The sequence below is a fragment of the Adiantum capillus-veneris genome, chromosome 22 (genome assembly GCF_014529385.1).
Source record: "Adiantum capillus-veneris isolate H3 chromosome 22, ASM1452938v2, whole genome shotgun sequence".
NCBI lineage: Eukaryota > Viridiplantae > Streptophyta > Polypodiopsida > Polypodiales > Pteridaceae > Adiantum > Adiantum capillus-veneris.
In genome coordinates, this window is record NC_140952.1 from 31,019,660 (window position 1) to 31,039,661 (window position 20,002).

At 47.2% G+C, this 20,002-nt stretch overlaps 1 protein-coding gene across 6 annotated transcripts in view; it reads left to right on the forward strand.

The window, feature by feature from the left end:
• LOC147429107 (uncharacterized) overlaps window positions 1-20,002 on the forward strand; it is a 91,120-nt gene that overhangs the window by 43,367 nt on the left and 27,751 nt on the right. For all 6 annotated transcript variants that reach the window (XM_086495527.1, XM_086495526.1, XM_086495528.1 and 3 more), the window contains exons 3-6: window positions 18,904-19,099; window positions 19,438-19,531; window positions 19,631-19,666; window positions 19,800-19,943. In XM_086495527.1, the coding sequence (XP_086351653.1) occupies window positions 18,904-19,099; window positions 19,438-19,531; window positions 19,631-19,666; window positions 19,800-19,943 (470 nt within the window). The remainder of the gene's footprint in view (window positions 1-18,903; window positions 19,100-19,437; window positions 19,532-19,630; window positions 19,667-19,799; window positions 19,944-20,002) is intronic.

Here is a 20,002-nt window from a genome sequence, read left to right on the forward strand (position 1 = left end):
TAAAGTCACTAAAGGGTTTTAGAGGTGGTCCTACGCTCCAAAGTCAATTAGCTCTGCAAGGCTACTGTTGGTCATTATCTGCTACTAAATGCTATGCATGAGGACTAAACGGGACATGTCATGCTGTGGGTGTGCAATTAAAGGATATGCATCTACTCTAAGTGTCTAGACATGCACGGTTTGCGAACAGACTCACAAAAGTGTCAGAACACCTCCTAAGCTAACTGAACTGAACCCATGCCATGAAGTAGCTTGTCCACGGACACATAGGTTTGGATGTGTCATGTGACATCTCCTCCTTTTCAAAGTGAGGTACTGGTATTAAACTGTATAGCGTCGAGGGAGATCGCCAACAACATCCAGAATCCTCGAAAGGACTCTTCACCAGCCCACTTTGAGGTGTGGGTCGTGCGATACTTGAACTTCATAAAGGTTTGCAACGCTTGCTTCTTTGGGCCGCGCCGAAAGCAACACAAAGTCTGCGGTGGCTCCTTCAATGCTTCAACTTCGTCTAGAGTCATGCTTCTTCCTTCTTCAAGAATCTCCATGATTGAAAATTCCTGAAACCACTTCCAACACAAAAACATGAGCATACCCATTCCATGTAAAGTGAGTGGAGAAAATCTAGTCCTCCTTAAAGACTGTGCATGCAATGTAGATGAACAAATAGACGGAGTGCCAAACGGTTCACCACACACACACAAACAATGAGATCGAATCTTATCTTTCTGATCTAAATCAATCAACTATGGCAAATCACAATGGACATGCCGAGGCTTAATGCTCAATCCTTCTTGTGATCTTTCGGATACTGTGTCATACCAAGGAAGAGACATGGAATGTGAATTCCTTGAATGCAAACATTTCATCTTTTCATGAATCATCCGCATACATCCGTGCTCATTCATGAGTGAATTATGCTCAACGTACAATATGGCATGCCTAGGAAAAGGGATCACATAAAGACGCTGACTAAAATACAGGAGACGATCACGAATGAAACACTCGTACAATGCGTGCTGACTAATCAATCGTACACCTAATACTTCCTGTGAGGGTTCTCTGGACCTAGGCTCGAGAGCCAAGATCGGTTTGTCGTGAATGATCGAATCTTCCTGTGGGAATTTTTTGGACCTCGACTCGAGAGCCAAGATCGGTTCTTCGTGATTGATCGAATCTGCAATGAGGTTAGCTTCACTAGAGAAAGTATCAACTAACACATCATCCTTGTGAACAATCACATCCTCTTCATGCAAATCATCATGCTTGTGAGAAATCACATCTTGATCATCATGCTTGTGCTTATCATCCAAATTATCATGCTTGTCATTGTCATTCAAATCATCATGCTTATCATTATTAGGCAATACATCATGCTTATCATCATGCAAATCTTTTGTGGTGTGCTTTGGAGAAGACGAGACTGAGAGAGTCCCCGTCTCTTGAATCCTTTCAATCTTTGCCTGCACATTAGAAATGAGAGATGAAAGAATTAACTACTTGCTCTCTACGAATGACAATGGGAGAGTCACTTTTGGCATTGAAAGTGATTGTATTTTCCGCCCAATCAATGAGAGGGTTATGCTCACGAAACCATCAAATGCCCAAAATCATATCACATCTGAGAGAGGAGAGATTGAAAATTTTCTACGAAAAGCAGCTTATTGAACTGTAAATAACACATCAAGGCACTCTTTCGTGATGAGAGTCCATAACGGAAGCGAAGCCAGAGACCTCAAGAGGAGATTTTTGACTAACCTCTAGGCGGGCTCTCTCAACAAGAGAGGGACTAATCACATCATGCATACTGCCTGGGTCAAACAATATGACAAAACGCTGTCCCACCATATGACCATAACATTTAATGAGAGACTCATCAATGGGAGGATCATGAGAAACTTGGGGCACAATCGTGTTGTCATTTATTGCATTGACAGAAGAAGTGGGTTCTGTGGATTCTTTAGATTCATTAGAGTCAAGCTTAGGACATGTTCTTTTTATGTGACCCTTAATGTGACAATGAAAACAACGACCTTCCTTAGAATAAGTGCTTTGCTCTTCTGACGTGATGTATCCTCCTAAAATTCCTTGTGCTACCTTTTTATGTGGAGTGAGCTTAGGTTTAGCAATTGTGTTAGCTTTACCCTTAGGTTCATTGTGAGAGTTCGTTTCTGAGAGACTATTGGAAGATTGGTTAGAAGAGTTACCGTTCTTACCAATCTTACCGTTTTGAGGGTTCTGAGAGGTACTTGTGGAAGTCTTGTTTTCCTTAGGCTTTCCCTTGTTGTGCTTCATCTCCTGTGTGAGAGCAATCGTGAGATCGATTGGATCGAGCACCTCGACATCATACTTAATATACTCGTCCAATCCATAAAGGAATGCCTCCTTGCGCTCCGCATCCGATTTGCGTAATTGAGTGCCGAGCTGCAAAACACGATTAGAGAAAGACATAATTGGCATACCATTCTGCTTGAGACCCCGCCAATCGTCCTTCAATCGTGTGAGGTACTAGGGTGGCATAAACTGCGCCTTGAGCTTTAACTTGGAAGTCGGCCCAATTGAAGGAAAGGGGCGTGTCTTCATCAGCTTCCTCTAGGTGTGCGGTCAACTGTGCCTCTTGCCATGCGTGGTACTAATTAATGGCATCATTGGCAAGGTACATAGTTGCCGTCAAAACCTTGCTATTTCCTGTCTTCTTAGTTGTCGCAAAATAAGCATTAAATTGATGCAACCAAGAATGAATAACCGTAGCATCCATCTTACCATCATACTTACTAAACTGGATCTTCTTTGTGACTGGGTTGTTGGAGTCCGAATCTCGGCTTGCGCCACTTGATGAACTACCAACATCTTTGGCTGGCTCGGACTTCAAGGCGAGAACCTGTCGAACCAATTCTTGCATGCGTAGTTCTCTCTTTTCCTCACGATCAGTCTCCAAGGCCGCTCGTCTTTCTTCGACTGCCAAGCGCGCATCATCGCGCTCACGCTCCAAAGCTGCCTTTCTTTCTTTTTGTTCCTTGTCCGCCAAGCGCGCTTGTTCACGCTCGTGAATCATCCGTTCCTCGTAGGTTGCCTGTCGTTCCGCTCCAAGGTAACGCGCTGCGCTTCTTGTTGAGCCATTGCAATGCGATTCGCTTCTTGTTGCGCCATTGCAATGCGATTCGCTTCTTGTTGTTGTGCCATCACAACGCGATTCACTTCTTGTTGTTGTGCCATCATGTCCATCATCGACTTGACCAAAGCCTCCATAGGATTTGGTACAATCTGTGGCGTAGATGGAGAAGGGGGACCGTCCGAAAAACCTCCTTGGTAGTGAGATTCTTCTTCGCTACTGTCATGCCCATCACCTCCATGCGAAGTATCCATTCCGCTTCGGGTGATGACCATACACTATGATCTTTGGTTCTTAAGTTTTGTGGGGCTTGGGTTCTTGAGGTTCTTGGGTTCTTGAGGTTATTGAGTTCTTGAGGTTCTTCTTTCGCTTGCAATTTGTGTTAGAGAAGGATCTTCTCTTCACCCGAGTTCTGCTCTTTTCCGCGGGCGCACCCCTTGGTGGCCTTGCGCTCACACCAAGGTTGCTTTTTCCCACCTCACGTCAATTGGCCGGCCGCAAAGTGCACGGTGCGCTCTCAATGAGTGAAAAGAGGCACAAGGGGAGGCTGGACAAGCCCTTCTTTCTTGGGTTTCCTGCCACTCTTCAAAACCACGATTAGGAATCGACACGCCCAAGAGGTCTTGGGTTACGTGCGACCGCAACAAGCAAATTTTTTTTTTCCTGTGGTTCTTCCCTTGAGTGATACAGAACACTACCAAAGCTCTGATACCAATGTAAGGTGGAGCGGAAGTGAATGTTGAACTTTGCTCAAGATGAGTGCTCCGAACTGTGCTCAAGGTTCCTTTTACTTAGGGAAGGGAGAGCCTTCCGTTCCTTTAATGAGAGAGTGCAATGGACACAAACAAAGTGGTGAAACACTATGCGTGAAGGTGCTGAGACTGAGAGATAGAGAGAGAAGAATACGACACTAACAAGTTGTCAAACCCTCCTCCAAGGGCCCCTCTCTCGTGTCTACGCTATCGATTGCACAATCTGATACAAGGTATTGATGCTGTGAGTACTAAATGATGCTATGTCGATGTCGACGGTGAGGACGACGATGACGATGCTAAGGCTGAAAACTGAATGTTGTGAATCTGCAACTTTCGCACCAAGATGGTTGATGCCAAGGGCGGTAATTGCATGCAAAAACGTTGGGCATGGACTGAGGCTAAATCTGAAAATGAATGGGCTGTCGTGATTGCTGAAATCTGTTCTGTTGCAGACCACGCCTTGGCAAGCTCTCACGGTGAGGATCTGCTACGGGATTGTTGCGGGTCGTAGAGGCTAATGGCGGAAAACTGAAAACGCTAGCTAAACTGCAAAGAAATGCAAACGCTAGGGCTTACCGGGTTTTTCTTCGCGATGGCTCCGTCGAGGCAGGGAAAGTGCAACAAAGGACGATCGCTTGGGCTGAATTCTGCTAAGCCGGCGAGACGGGCTGAAATCCCCAAACGCTGGCTGGACTTGTGTCTTGCTGAATTGCTGGCGATGGCTGAATTCCAACGCTGGCTGAATCTGAATCGCTGGCTGCTACAACAATCTACAAACGCCAGCTAATGAGAAACACTAGAAGATTGCTTTCTCTCTCCTGCGATCTGCTTTCCAAGTGAGCGCTGGGCCTTTCCTTTATATGTGCAACCATGCTGGTTGAGCAGCTTTACGTAAGGTGATTTCCACGATCCCATTAGTTTATAAGTTATTTAAATACCTTAAAGTCCCTAAAGGATTTTAGAGGTGGTTTCCACGCTCCAAAGTCAATTAGCTCTGCAAGGCTACTGTTGGTCATTATTTGCTACTAAATGCTATGCATGAGGACTAAACGGGACATGTCATGCTGTGGGTGTGCAATCAAAGGATATGCATCTACTCTTAAGTGTCTGGACATGCACGGTTTGCGAACAGACTCACAAAAGTGCCAGAACACTTCCTAAGCTAACTGAACTGAACCCATGTCATGAAGAAGCTTGTCCACGGACACATAGGGTTGGATGTGTCACGTGACACCAAAATACTTGATCGGATTTTTGAAAAGTTCGCTCTTCTTCGCATTGATAAAAAGCACATTAGTTTGCAATACCAAAAACACCAAACAAAGATGTTTTCTGTGTTTTGCAATGTTTTTGCTAAAAATCAAGATGTCATCCAAATAAATTATAGTAAATTTGTCAAGATATGGACCAAAAATGTCATTCATGAGTGTCATAAACGAAGCTGGGCCATTGGTTAACCCAATAGGAATGACCAAGAACTCATAATGTCCATACGTGGTTCGGAATGCCGTCTTGTACTCATCACCTGCTTTTATACGAATCTGATGATATCCTGACTTCAAGTCAATTTTAGCAAATACTTCCGCACCAAAAAGCCGATCAAATAACTCATGGATCCATGGATGAGGAAAGTTGTTCTTAATTGTCAATTTGTTCAAAGCATTATAATCAATGTATAATTGCATAGAACTGTCCTTCTTTATGAAGAGAACTGGAGCACCAAAGGGGCTCTTACTAGGACGAATATGACCTTTATCCAATAAGGTTGCAAGTTGCTTCTGAATTTCTTGTGATTTTGAATAAGAGACTCTATATGGAGCTCAGGAAGGTGGATACTGCTAGGAATAAGATTAATTAGATGATCGATTGGTCGGCGAGGAGGCTAGGTGTTTGGCAAATCATCAGGAAATAAGTCTAGATATGGTTTATAAAAAGGTTGCTCAAGATATGCTGCTCGACTTGGTTTTGGTTCGAATTGAACTGTACCAGCTAATTCGTCATCTGCACTGCGTATCATCAAAAGCGCTGTGAAGGTATTGGCTTTTCAAACCATTCGCTTAACTTGCATGGCAGAAATGATAGCCACTAGTCGAGTGTCACAAATTGATGACGTGGCATGTCAACTAACGGACAAATTCCGAAGGGACACTTAATAAAATTGTCCCAACTTGTGGATTATTGCCGAGGAACCCAGAGTGAAACTAGGCATAAAAAAGAAGGGCTTGCGAAGAGGCTGTTGACGTGGCAGGGTGCACGGATCTCCGCAAATCCCATTGACTATATGGATCTCCGCTGACTGTACGGATTTTCGCAAATCGGGCTAGTTGCTTTTGGGGCCTCCTGCTTTTGAGTTATTGCTTTTGGGGGCTCTGCTTTTGGCATCCCTTTGTAATAATATAAGGAACCCAAGGGCCTCACTCTTCAGGGCATCTGGACGCAAAGTCTGAGAACTGAGGATCTGTGGGAATTGCGAAGATCAATACAAAAAGAAATACTAAAAGGGGTGCCAGTCTTTGGGGCCAATCTCTCTTGGCACAAAACTACACCAGGCCGTGTCGACTCAATTGTGATTTGTCTGTGAAGTGTTTTAAGTGAATCTCTCTCGTGTCGCAACAGATTCTTGACTTGGGGTGCCCAAGTTTGTTACAGTGGTATCAGAGCACGATCGATTTCTCTTCTACCGGGAAATCCGATCCTCCTTTTCGCGGCACATATGGATTTTGAAAAGAATCAGACGACTCCACTTGCCACCTTTGGAGCGGGAGGCAGTACGAAAAATTCAAGTGGATTAGCAGCGAACGAGTACGGGCCACCTGGTCTACAGAGTATCAACTCATGGAGATGCAACGTCAACAACAGGTTGATGAGTGTGCAAAGGATATGCTCCAGTTTGCAAAGGATCCACAACATGCCGAATTTTTGACCCGGCACCCGATGGATGAAGTGCATACTCATTGGTAGAAATCCATTGAGAGCACCAATTAAACCGGCAATCAAGAAACCTCCTACTTCAAGAATGTTCATTGAAGAAGAACTCAATGATGTTGTCGAAACCCGAATTAATCAACTTCTAGACATGAAGAAGCCATCGAAGAAGTGCAAGAGGGGATTGACTACCCCGGTTACTTGGGCCGTTAATCTTCTTTTGCAACTGCACGAAAACAGAAGAAGCATGTGTGTTTCGAAGGACTACCCAGTTCTTCTTCCTCTTCTTCTGACAGTTCGTCTAGCTCTTCCTCTTCCGACTCAAGTGAGGAGGACAGAAAGGGCAAGAAACGAAGCAAGAATTAAAGTTTTGGAAAGAACAAGAAAAAGGCAAAAGAGATCAGATTCCGACCAGTTTCTGGCAGTTCTACTGAGGATTCATCCTCTGACAATTCTAACTTCGTTGATCACATGTTTTATGCAAAGAACAAACACTACAGAGCCAACCAGCATGATTTCCTCGAAGATAAGAACAAAAAGACTAAGGAATTTAAAGAGGGTGGACAGTCAGTGAAATTTGAATCCTTTTCCGGATTCCGCGATGCTCCCAAGGCTTTGGCTTTCATTCAACAGTTTGATATAGCATTCTCTGGAGGGCACTACTCAAAGCACTCCAAGATCCGGAGAGCAGCATCGTTCTTGAAGGGAAATGCAGGAACATGGTGGTTGGCTCTTCTTTGGAGGAGAGAAGCCTTGACCAAGTGGTTAAAGTTCAAACGGCTCTTTAGTTCTTCTTGGTTGACCCAGGAGTACGCACGAGATGTGAGAATCGCTTGAAACCATCTTCGGATGACCAAGGGTGACACTTTGGATGCATATTGTGAAAGGTTTTGGGATTCTTTTCTACCGACCTCTTCGTTTAAGAAGGTCACATTCAAAGAGCAAATTGAGCGGTTTTGTTGCTGACTCCCTGAATAGATCCGAGATTACCGCCTTGAGCAAAAGTCCGAGTCCATACAACAACTGATGGGACATGCTAAGCGGGGATTCTCGATACATTCGGGTAACTTGACCTACCCCATTGATGAAGTTTTGACACAAAGGACCGGACAGAACTCGATGAACGACAATAGAAAGAAGAAGAACTCCCAGAAAAAGAAGGATGCACGACCTTGATTGACTACGTAAAGGAGAAAAAGAAGGATGCACGACCCTGATTGACTATGTAAAGGAGAGCTGACTATCTCAAAGAGGGGAAGTGTTTTGGTTGCGGGGAACAAGGACACATCTCCGCAAAGTGCCCCAAAAAGGCACAACGAGGACAATCAGAAGAATGGCCAGAGAGTTCTAGAGCAGCAGAAAAACGTGGCAGAAAAGGTAAGATGAAGGCAGGACTGGTACCGGGATTGCATGGAGACCGACTCGAGTCGGATGGACGAAAGTACGAAACTTTGCCGTGCATGGGACAAAGTAAAAGATGAGGAAGCCCTCAGCTTCTTTGATGGAGGAGCCAAGGCCAACTTCATTTCACCTGAATTGGCGGCTCGACTTGAGATTACGCCCGACAAGATGGGGCCACCGGTGAAGGCAGTTCTAGCGGCGCGTGGACGGGATGTTGCCATTACACCTGTCGTTTGCATTGTCAGGGGCACGAGGACTTTTACATCATGTCTTTGGGAGGGTATGACGTCCTCCTAGGAATCCCTTGGTACCACAAGAACAACGCCGTGGTTGATTATCGGACCAAGAAAGCGACTTTGACGAATGAGAAGGGCAAGAAAATTGTACTTGATGTAAAGTTGAAGGGTGAGTCCATCCCTGTTGTATCGGCTTTGGCCATTTCGAAATTAATGAAATTCGTCTTTTTGTTTACTCGATCTACTTGAACGAATTGAATGATGAACAACGAACCAACATGTCTGAATTGAATAAAGAATGACAAGAATTTCTGCACACACATGCCGACTATTTCTCAAAAGGCCTACCAGGCGAGTTACCTCCATCTTGTCCTGAGGACCACACCATGGATTTGATTCTTGGAAGCACACCACCGAACGGGCCACCTTACCGTGTTAGCCAAGTCCAGAATAAAGAAATCATGAACCAAGTGAAAGACGACCTTGAAGAGGGTCTCATCCAACCTAGTACATCACCTTACTGTTCTCCCGTTTTACTAGTACTAAAGAAAGACGGATATTGGAGAATGTGCATTGATTATAGGGCTCTTAATAAAATCATTATTAAGAACAGATTCCCGATTCCGAGGATCGATGATATTCTTGACAGACTTCAGAGGTCCCCTTGTTTCAGCAAGATTGATTTGAAAAGCGGATATCAGAATCGCTCTGGGAGATGTCTACAAGATAGCCTTTCAGACAAGTTTTGGTTCGTACGAATTTTTGGTGATGCCCTTTGGACTTACAAATGCTCCAACAACTTTCAACCGAATGATGGATAGGATTTTTCGAGAGTATCGATCTTCTGTGGGCACTTTCTTTGATGATGTTATAGTTTTCTCCAAGAATGAAGTAGAGCAGCGACACCATCTGCTACAGGTCTTTTAGGCATTGCACGATCATAGATCGGTTATTAATGCCAAAAAGAGAGATTTTTTCTTGTCGGAGATACATTTCTTGGGACACATTGTCTCAGCCCCGCAGGAGTACAGATGGACCCGGCCAAAATTGCGACTATCCGTGATTGGCGTGACTTGAAAAATGTTCATAAAGTTCGAAGCTTTTTGGGCCCGTGCTCTTATTATCCGCTGTTCATTCGGAAGTTTGCAGAGTTAGCTTCATCTTTGCACTTATTGACTCAGAAAGGAGTCCCTTTCTCGTGGGCACCGACACAGGTGATTGCTTTTCAGACACTTAAGGAAAAATTGACTACTGGATCAGTGTTGGCTTTGCCAGATTTGCAAAAGCCATTCGAAGTTTATTGTGATGCTTGTGGTTGTAGTCTAGGCCATGTGATTGCTTATGAAAGCAGAATGTTTTCAAGGCCAAAATAAGTGGCAAAGATCTATGAGAAAGAGCTATTGGAACTGATCCATGTTCTTACAGAGTGGCGATACTATTTACTCGGAGCCGACTTCACAATTTTTACAGATCATCAAATTCTACGCTACTTCTTGTCACAGAAGCAGCTTTCGGAACAGCAGATGCTGTGGGCTAATATCTTGTCACAGTTTCATTGCCAGACTGTCCATGTTCAAGGACATAAAAATTTCGTGGCAGATGCATTTTCTCGGAAGCCCTTAGTCTTGGCTATTTCCGCGATTTATCACAGAAGCTTCGAGGATATGGTTAACCAGTACGCCACAGATCTTGACTTTGCGGACATTTTTACTCGGTTACAGAATGGGGAGACAGTTCCAGGGTTTTCCATACGGGATGGCTACATGATGAAGAAAACGATGTTGTGTGTTACATAGCCATTGAGGGAAAAGGTCTTGACAGTGTCATTGTTCACCTTTTACGGGTCACCGCAACATTGATACCACCTTGGAGGGTGTGGAGCATTACTTCTATTGGCCGAGACTTAAAAAGGACGTGGACGACTTCGTTCGCAATTGTTTAGTATGCCGAAAGGTCAAGTTTGACAGGCATAAGACACAAGGATTACTCCAGCTTTTACCCATTCCCACCCGCCCCTGGAAAAGTATTGCAATGGATGTCATCTTTGATCTCCTTAAGACACAGAGTGGGCATGTGTCACGTGCGCACTTCACTTGTGCCATGTGGACAAGCTTCTGCCATAGTCTAGCGTGAGTCTTAGCCTAGGATTGAGCTTGGCACCTTTGTGAGCCTCTAGCAGGACGTACATGTCCAGGCCAATCACACTTGCATACCCTCTCTTGCACAAGACCAATCATTTCATCATGCAGGCATTTTACCGTGTGAACCACCTCTTTCATCAAAAGTGACTTTTTGAATACTTTTTTGTAAGTTTGTTGGGAAGCTTGCCCTACCCAGCATATAATTCCTATAAATGAAACCCATTGGGCACTCAGTAGAAGTAGAAGAAGTAGGGACACAGAAAGGGCAGGCACTGCAGCAGACCGGCAGGCACCCTCAGGCTCCCCAACATTTTCTTAGCAGTTCAGCCCAGAGTTTTCAGCATCAGCAATTCAGCGTTTTCAGCCCACAGCGACCAGCGTTTCAGTTTTCAGCCCTTAGCTTCGCCAGACCGCAACTCCCTGTTGCAGTTCCTCCATAGTTACCCGGAACGCGGAACGGGAACGGCAACGGGATCCCCGCGGAACGGGGGAACGGCTAGGGGTCCGGAACGGGAACGTCGCGGAACGGGAGGTATAAAAAACACCCAAATAGTGCAATTTTTAGCTCCTTGTGTTTAAATACAAGGAGTATTAGAGTGCTTTCACTCTAATACTCACAAAAAACTCGTTTTGAAGACCATTCAACCTTGCTATGACTAGATGATGAGAGAGAGAGAGAGAGAGAGAGAGAGAGAGAGAGAGAGAGAGAGAGAGAGAGAGAGTGAGATGGAGAGGGAGAGATTTGAGAGAGTGGGAGGGAGAGGAAGAGAGCTTGAAGGCTTGAAGCCTTGAGCCTTGAGAGAGTGAGTCTTGAGAGGGAGAGATCTTGAGAGTGAGAGGGAGAGAGCTTGAGCCTTGAGGATTAGCTTGTGAAGAGAAAGGGGGAGGGGGGTGCATTTTATGAGTCCTTGAGGCCTTGCACACTTTCAAAAGAAGCCCAAACATTTACTTCAATTTTTTCAATTTTTGCCAAATTTGTTTGTAGCCGTTGGCCGTTCCAGGGGCATTCCGGAACGGTCCGGGGGCGTTTCGGAACGTTCCGGAACGGCCGTTCCGGTTTGCATTGGCCACCCGGAACGTCAAACATTCCGGGACGTTCCGGAACGTTTGGGAAGGGAACTGCCCCCCGAAACGCCGGAACGGGGGCTAGGGGGCGTTCCCTGGTAACTATGAGTTCCTCGCTGCATTGACCAACCAACAATCAGCCTGGTGTTTTCAGTTTTCAGCCAAGAGAGCCAGCGTTTTGCAATTCCAGGCCAGATCAGCCAGCGTTTTGCATTCTCAGCCTTTGCATGACTCCGCGGTTGCAGATCAGCCCCCGCAGTACCACCACAGTAGCAGACCCATAGTAGAGCATCTAGCGTTTTTAGTTTTCAGCCTTGACGCCGTCGTCGTCGACACCATCGTTGTCATCGTCATCGTCATCGTCATCGCAGTCCCTATCTTTACGACGACACTTTCGTCATCGTCATCGTCATCGTAGATCCCTATCTTGACGACGACACCTTCGTCATCGTCATCGCAGTCCCGGACTTCTTGACGACACCATCATCGTCATTGTCACAGTCACCATCGTCGTCATCATCAACATCATCCATCGTCTTCGACATAGACCCCGTCGTTGACATCGCCGTCTTTGTGTACGTTGCTCCCCGCCATCGTTGAACAGCCCCCCTTTTTTTGCCCTCGCGCTGCCCTCTGCCCTGTGCGCTGGTGCTGGCGGCCCTTGTGCGTAGCCCGCCTCCTCCGCTCGCTCCTCTGTCCTCACGCGCTAGCCCCCTCGCTCCCGCTCGTTGCCTCCAGCTCTCCCCTCCCGCTTCTCCCTTGCGCAAAACCCCCTCCCCCCCCGGTGCCGTCGGTTTCTCATTGTGCCTGGACCCCGAGGGCTTGTCCTTCACCGTCGGAGCTCCTCGGAAGTCGTCTGCTTCTTGTCATCCGCCGCACTCACAACAAAAGACAGATGGAGGCTCATGCTCCGCTCCAGAGGGACTTTCCAGAAGCCCCCTCGCCCGATCTTGTCGAGCCCACCATCTGACTTGCTCTCTCGCCGTGCTCTCTGGTCGACAGAGCAAGAGAGCCTAGCCGCAAAGGTGGAGCGCCTCGAAGCGACCTTCGTCATCTGCAAGATCATCGGCACCGGACCTAGCAAAGGAGAGGTGCGTGATCTCCTCCAGGCCCGCCTTTTAGCAGAAGTGGGCAAGATTCTCGATGTTCAGTTTCTCGGGCGTGGCTGCTACCAGATAGAGTTTGAGACTCCCGAGATGGCGTCTAGGGTCATTGCGATGATCCCCTTGGCCATCCGAGTAGTTCAGGCACACTTTCGACAGTGGGGCCATGGTTTCGACCCAGCTATCGATGTTCTTGTCGAGGAGGCAGTAAGAGCATCAGGATGCATGTAGAGAGGAGGTTTGGGCACAGATGCCTTGTCTTGTGACTTAGGAGATGCCGCAGAGACTTGAGCTGCCTCTTCAGCTAGAGGAGCTCCATGCGGCCCTCATAGCACTTCCCCGTGGTAGCTGTTCCACTGAGGATGGTTTGGCTCCCAGTTTTTTCTTAGAGTACTGGGACTTGCTTGGTTTAGACCTTTGTAGCGCTTTTCAGTACATCTTACACACAGGAGAGATGCCTGACTGCATGAGTGAGGACTTGATCTACCTCATTCCCAAGGAGAGTGGCTCCTTGGAGGAGATTTGGGAATGGTGGCCCATGACCATCCTCAACTCAGCCTACAAAATTCTTGCCAAGGCTCTGAGTTTGAGGATTCAACTACTTCTAGAGAGCATTATACATGGGACCCAAGACATGTTTTGTCAAGGAGCGCAGTATCCTTGACAACATCTTTACTTTTTGGGAGGCATCTGCCCTCGTGCGCCTCCGTGGTGAGGATTTGATGATACTTCTTCTCGATTTTGAGAAGGCCTATGATAGAGTTCACTGGGACTTTTTGGAGGGCACTCTACACAGGATGGGCTTTTCAGATGCTTGGATCAGAGGTGTGTCAGCTCTTTGCAGACGTGCACACAGTCAGGTGCTTTTGGCAAGAGGTAGAGGAGACCGTTTCATGCTCACACATTCGGTCAGACATGGTTTCTCTCTTGCCCCCTTCCTCTTTGTGTTCTATGCTGAGGCAATGAGCCGATTTTTGGTTTCACAGTAGGTTGGTCTACGTGGCTTAGCGCTCCCTATTCAGAGCGATGAACTACTGGATGTTGAGTTTGCATATGACTCAACTTTGTACTTGGAGGGCTAGGAGGCCAACCTACAAAGGTGTGAGCAGGCTCTTGAGACGTTATGTTGTGCATCAGGTGCAACTGGAGGAAGACAGTGGCTTTCTCGGTTGGCAATGCTCCTACGCCTGATTGGCTGCTAGGTGAGGGGTTTAGATGGATCCCCCCCAGGGACTGTAGTTCGATACTTGGGCTATCAGGTTGGCTTGGACTTGTCTCTTGAGCGTCAGATTTCTCCCCTCCTCCTGTCCATCAGGAGGAAGTTGTTACATTGGAGCTCGACACGACTTTCTTTGGCAGGCAGGTGTTGTTGGCTACTATGTGGTACACTACATCTTGTTGGATCTTTTCGAGCTCCTGCATCAACTAGGTAGAGAGGCTGATCAAGAACTTCCTTTGGTCAGGGCACGACACTCAGATAGCCCTAAGCCCGGGCCAAAGTGGCCTGGCAGGTCATTACTCTACCTTGTTCTCAGGGGGGCACAACAGAGTAGAGCTCTCCTTGGGAAGTTTGTTGTCAGAGGACTGCCTCCAAGGGAGGAGCCCTGGAAGGAGTTTTTGCTTCAACGGCTTAGAGCTAGAGTGCCTCAGGTATGAGGCCCTTGGAGGCCTTCCATCAAATGGATTTTCACAGAGATGCGCAGAGTTGGCCTGAGCAGGAGACTGGAGGATTGCTTTGCTGTGAGCCTGCTTCGCTCCTGGGAGCAACTGCGGAGAGGCTTGGGGCAGCACCAGCCCACTTGCACGGAGGAGTGCCTGAGGCAGCTCCTTGTTTGGCCTCCTATGGTCAGCACTCAGAGAGGCCACTTGGTTGGTAGAAGGCCTCATGTTTCTTGGGGTCCCATGGCAAAGGGTCCAACACGCACTTCAGGTGACTGGCTACAGTTCTCAGGTCTGTCAGAGGAGCTTCAGAGCATCCAGCTACATGGCATGAGAGGGGTGTAGAGCATGTGTGAGGACATCACATAGGCAGTACCAGCTGAGTGGCTTACATCTCTTGAGTCAGCAGCGCCCAGTTGGATGGGAGCCTTCTCGCGACTGGAGGTCCTCATCGCAGTTCGGGTTTGCTCAAAGAGTGTACCCTCCATGTTTTTCTAGTTACAGGGCGAGGGTCGATTACACAGAGTCTCAGTAGAGGCCCCGCAGGTTGCAGAGTGTTGTTTTCAGAGGATCTGAGTTGTGGGTATCTGTGGGAGGACTTGTGTCATAGATCCTGACCGAGCAGCTCTTGAGACAGGCCATTGGAGGTTGTGGGCTTGGGAGAGCTGTCCACGAGTGCAGTGGGGTCGTGGAGAGTGGTTTTGGAGGGATTCTCTTCAGCCGACCACCCAGGGGTCCCCTTCTTTCAGTACAATGTTCGACTGGGACGTCACATACTGGCAGCACGGAGAGAGGCTCGTTCTGCAGGAGCACCTCATTGGCAGGAGGAGAGTCTCACAATTGAGTTCTTGTCAGCCTTTTGGGCGAGGTTGTGGGACACCAGACAGCCGCGGCGAGTCACTCTGTTTCAGTGGCTAGTTGCACATAGAGCTACCGCAGTGGGAAGCTGGCTAGTACATAGTGGCTGAAACCGGCCCGTAGGGCGGTAGGCGTTGGCTTTCACCCGAAATTCTTTACTTTATACACACACATAGAGCACTTTGCAAAGAGAACCTGCGACGGGAGTTAACACTTGAATACACACACGGCTCGGAAGCTAGAATGCTCCGAGCAGACGCCGACAACCTGTAGGCCCCAAAATTGGCGCCCCTTTCGGTATTTCTTTATTCTTTAGGAGGGTAAATTACAAGGTAAGGTCCTGGGAATCCTTCACGTGTATCCATCTAGATACCATTTGATTTGGCCAAATTTCGGCAGCATAACAGCCCCAAAACTTGCGCGAAACCGATTCCCCTGCTGGAACTCGCTTGCACTGTCGTATACCCTCTGATTCCTGTCCAAAAACAGTAAATTCAGCATGCTGTATTTACTGGTTTTTGCCCTGTTTTCAGCCCCAAACAGTCCCCTAACTGTCCTTTGCCAGTGGGGCACGATTCCCAATGATCCTGGCGTCCGTATGGCTGAAAAACAGTCAAATTACAGCGCATACACAGCGCTGATTTTGCACCTGTACGGTGAGGTTATGACCCTCACCAGTGCCTGCTTTGGAGCAGCAGTTAGCTACCCCTGTTCCTGCTCAAGGAGGCTCTTGCCTCAGCACAAAAGCATGAACCCACACAACTGTACATCAGTCAAATGAGTAGCCCTCTTGTGGGGCATCACATAACTGCACGTAGGGGAGAAAGAGAGCAGTATGTAGCGTGCGGGGCATCACTCCCGTCACCATACTGTGCATAGAGGGCAAGGTAAGCATTCCATAGCTTCTGTACCTATTGCAATCCGCCTGTGGCTGAAAATGGCGCCCCCTTTGATGATATGCAGCTCGTTTTTGCCTCCCAGAGTGGCAGAATCGCTCACAAGCCGACACGTCGCCCAGTTTCCGAGTTTGGGCTTTCCTTGCTAAAAATATCTCAACTGGTGCGTCAGTTGACTTCGCGGCAGAGTTGTAAAGTGTTCCCCTAGTCATATTGAAGGTAATGACGCGAACACATTTCGTGGCCCAAAATAGCAGTTCCCTAAATTTTAGGAGATGCTTCCGTTGGGCTCCCACTGGTCTTCTGACCATCTATCCTCATTGGGACCGCATCCAAAAATGCAATGTGGCCCAACTGTCGGATACTTTTTGTTGGAAGTCCCACCTTGACTTTACGCCTTAATTGAGTTCACTTCCTAGTATCCACCAACTTGCTAAGTGCGACGGGGGGACCTATATGATCTTGCTCTGAGCCTAGACATCTTCTTACCATACGAATTCCAGTGCCGACCACTTCCCGTCTGCGGGTGAATCTACCGTTCACATTGGCCATACAATGTCCGACCGTTTGCTACTTCAAGAAGAGGGTCTTAAACAAATAAAATAAACCCCATTGGAAAGAAACCAACAACCAAGGTTAGCAGTTGCCACATCTCTGTGACATGGTTAATAACTGCCACGTCCTCGTGACAGTGGCCTTCCGGCAGCATGCGCAGCTTGTGACCATCCTTTGGAGAGTCAGCGTTACTGTCTGTGGGACTGCCCCATGGCACAACAGGTTTGGCTTCGGGTCCTTCGGCTGATGCCAGCTCTTTCCATAGCACGACAATACACTTGGGGGGCAGGTGCTTGGTCCACTCTCACGGGCCCTGCGCTACAGTTTGAGCTATCCTCCACTAGCAGGATGATAGTGATACAGGGGGGTCGACCTACACTCCAATTTGCTACAGAGCTTACTCCACATGAGTGGTGTAGTGAGAGAGGTGTGTTGGGAGCTCGTCGATGGCTTGACACTCTGGTTCATCTGGCTGCATAGTTACCGGGGAACGCCCCCTAGCCCCCGTTCCGGCGTTCCGGGGGGGCAGTTCCCTTCCCGAACGTTCCAAAACGTCCCGAAACGTTTGACGTTCCGGGTGGCCAGTGCAAACCGGAACGGCCGTTCCGGAACGTTCCGAACGCCCCCAAAACGTTCCGGAATGCCCCTGGAACGGCCAACGGCTACAAACAAATTTGGCAAAAATTGAAAAAATTGAAGTAAATGTTTGGGCTTCTTTTTGAAGTGTGCAAGGCCTCAAGGACTCATAAAATGCACCCCCCTCCCCCTTTCTCTCCACAAGCTAATCCTCAAGGCTCAAGCTCTCTCCCTCTCACACTCTCAAGATCTCTCCCTCTCAAGACTCACTCTCTCAAGGCTCAAGGCTTTAAGCCTTCAAGCTCTCTTCCTCTCCCTCCCACTCTCTCAAATCTCTCCCTCTCCCTCTCACTCTCTTGAGTCTCTCTCTCTCTCTCTCCCACATCATCTAGTCATAGCAAGATTGAATGGTCTTCAAAACGAGTTTTTTGTGAGTATTAGAGTCAAATCACTCTAATACTCCTTGTATTTAAACACAAGAAGCTAAAAAATGCACTATTTGGGTGTTTTTTATACCTCCCGTTCCACGCCGTTCCCGTTCCGAACCCCTAGCCGTTCCCCCGTTCCGCGGGGATCCCGTCGCCGTTCCCGTTCCGCGTTCCGGGTAACTATGTCTGGCGAGCCCGTTGCTTCCGCATCTTTGAGGCTCGCCTTGTGCCACCAGCTGAGACTTTTTGAGCTTTTTGGTTGGAGTTGATCCATACTCTGAGGGGACAGTTCGAGAGACTTCAGGGCAGCTCTCACCGCATGCGGGAGCGTAGAGAGGCGTTCCTTCGACTTTGGCGCTGTGGGCCTTTCTTCACCATGGTCCGGGGTGAGCTCAGATGGCACTACCGTCCACCTGTGTGGCTTTTCCCTCCTCCCATCTCCTGATTTAGCCCTCATTGTACATATGCTGTTTTTTCATTGGGAGAGTCTCCCCTGTGATTGTGTGGCTCAGATGGTCCGGGGTGAGCTCAGATGGCACTACCGTCCACCTGTGTGGCTTTTCCCTCCTCCCATCTCCTGATTTATCCCTCATTGTACATATGCTGTTTTTTCATTGGGAGAGTCTCCCCTGTGATTGTTGTATCCCTCTCTAGTAGAGGTGGTTGTAGCCCGATGGGCAGTTTTATTAACTAATAGAAGGATCTTTTTCTCGGGAAAAAAAACTCCAGTCTCAGGTGTGGCTGAGCAGTGTGAATGCCGACTCAATTGGAATTGATCAACAGCCTCACTGCTTTAATTGGAGGAGCTCATTGCGAAAGCTTTTAAGGGTCAGATACTTCCTTTGTTGAAAACAAGGATAGTGAGCTTCTCTGCCAAGCGTGGGGACGGGGGACTTTCAGTTGGTTTAGAGAGCTCAGACAGGTTGCAACATAGACGTGGGGCCTTCCTTATTTTAGAGAGAGGGCCCTTTTTAGGAAAAAGCAAGGACTCTATATATTGGCAGTACAGGCTGAACACGTATCTGTCTTCATACTTGTGATGGCACAGAGTGACAGTGTGATTGTTCCCCCTCGTACTTTCTCTTTGGTTCCACATTATGGGAGAGATACTGTAGCTTATTGATGCTTAATTTTCAGAAGTAGTGGCAGGAAGAAGATTGGAATGCGTAAGTTTTGATTTTGTTTTGCAACAGGCCCAAATTGCTCTTTGCAAATACGTATCCTTTTCCATGTTGCACATAAAAAAAGGGACGAGAAGGCTCTTATGCAATACCACAAAAGGCTCGGTGAAAGCGTGGAAGATCAGCTGAGTTTAGCATCATTTCACTATCTGCAAGCAAGCTATCAAGATGCCACAGACATATACAAACGGCTACTTCTTGAACACAGGTAACTAGTTTCAAGCTCCTAAGCCATGTACGTTTCTATAAAGTAAAAGCCTTGTCATGCATATATCATGTTATTACGCAGTTTACATCTCATCAAACACTCATTAAACAAGAGTCTTTTCTCCCGTTGTGCCTTCGAAATGTAACAAAGTACTATAACTTATTATGATTGTGAAAAGACATTCTATACCTTTAAGGGTGAATCTGGGCTTATCCTGGATTTGTCTAGGTATATTCATTAAACAAGAGTCTTTACTCCCGTTGTGCCTTCAAAATGTAACAAAGTACTATAACTTATTATGATTGTGAAAAGACACTAAGTATAAAACTTCTCTGTAGGGACTGGCTGGCACTGAATGTCTATGTTGCTCTTTGCTATTACAACTTAGACTTCCACGATGTAAGCTTGGAGATCCTGAATGCATACCTTCAGGTGGTTTTAGTAGAACCTTGAAGCTTTTGCCAATGAGTTCAAACAATGGAACTAATCATGACTACTTTTTGGTTCTAATCAAAAGCTCTCCATGATTAGGCATACCCTGACAGCGCCATAGCTGCTAATCTGAAGGTGATTACAGCGGGTCATTCTGGTGTTGTGTACACAGAAAATAACTTAAAGTTCACCATCGTTGCTCTTATTCTCTGAAGCTTGCATGGAGCTCAACAAAGTTAAAGTTTGTGCTGTTTTTTATTATTGTCAGGCTTGCAATAATCACAAACTCTGGGGTGGTAAAGTTGCTGCCACAGACTTGAGGCTTCTGAAAGAACCCACTAAGGGCCTGGTTGAGAATGAGCTTCTGGAACACAATCTTGTTGTCTTCAGGCAAGGGGAAGGTGCTTTACAGGTTGACTACTTACATTAAACAACTTCTAATGCTATTGCATTTTGTTTCATAAACTTTTG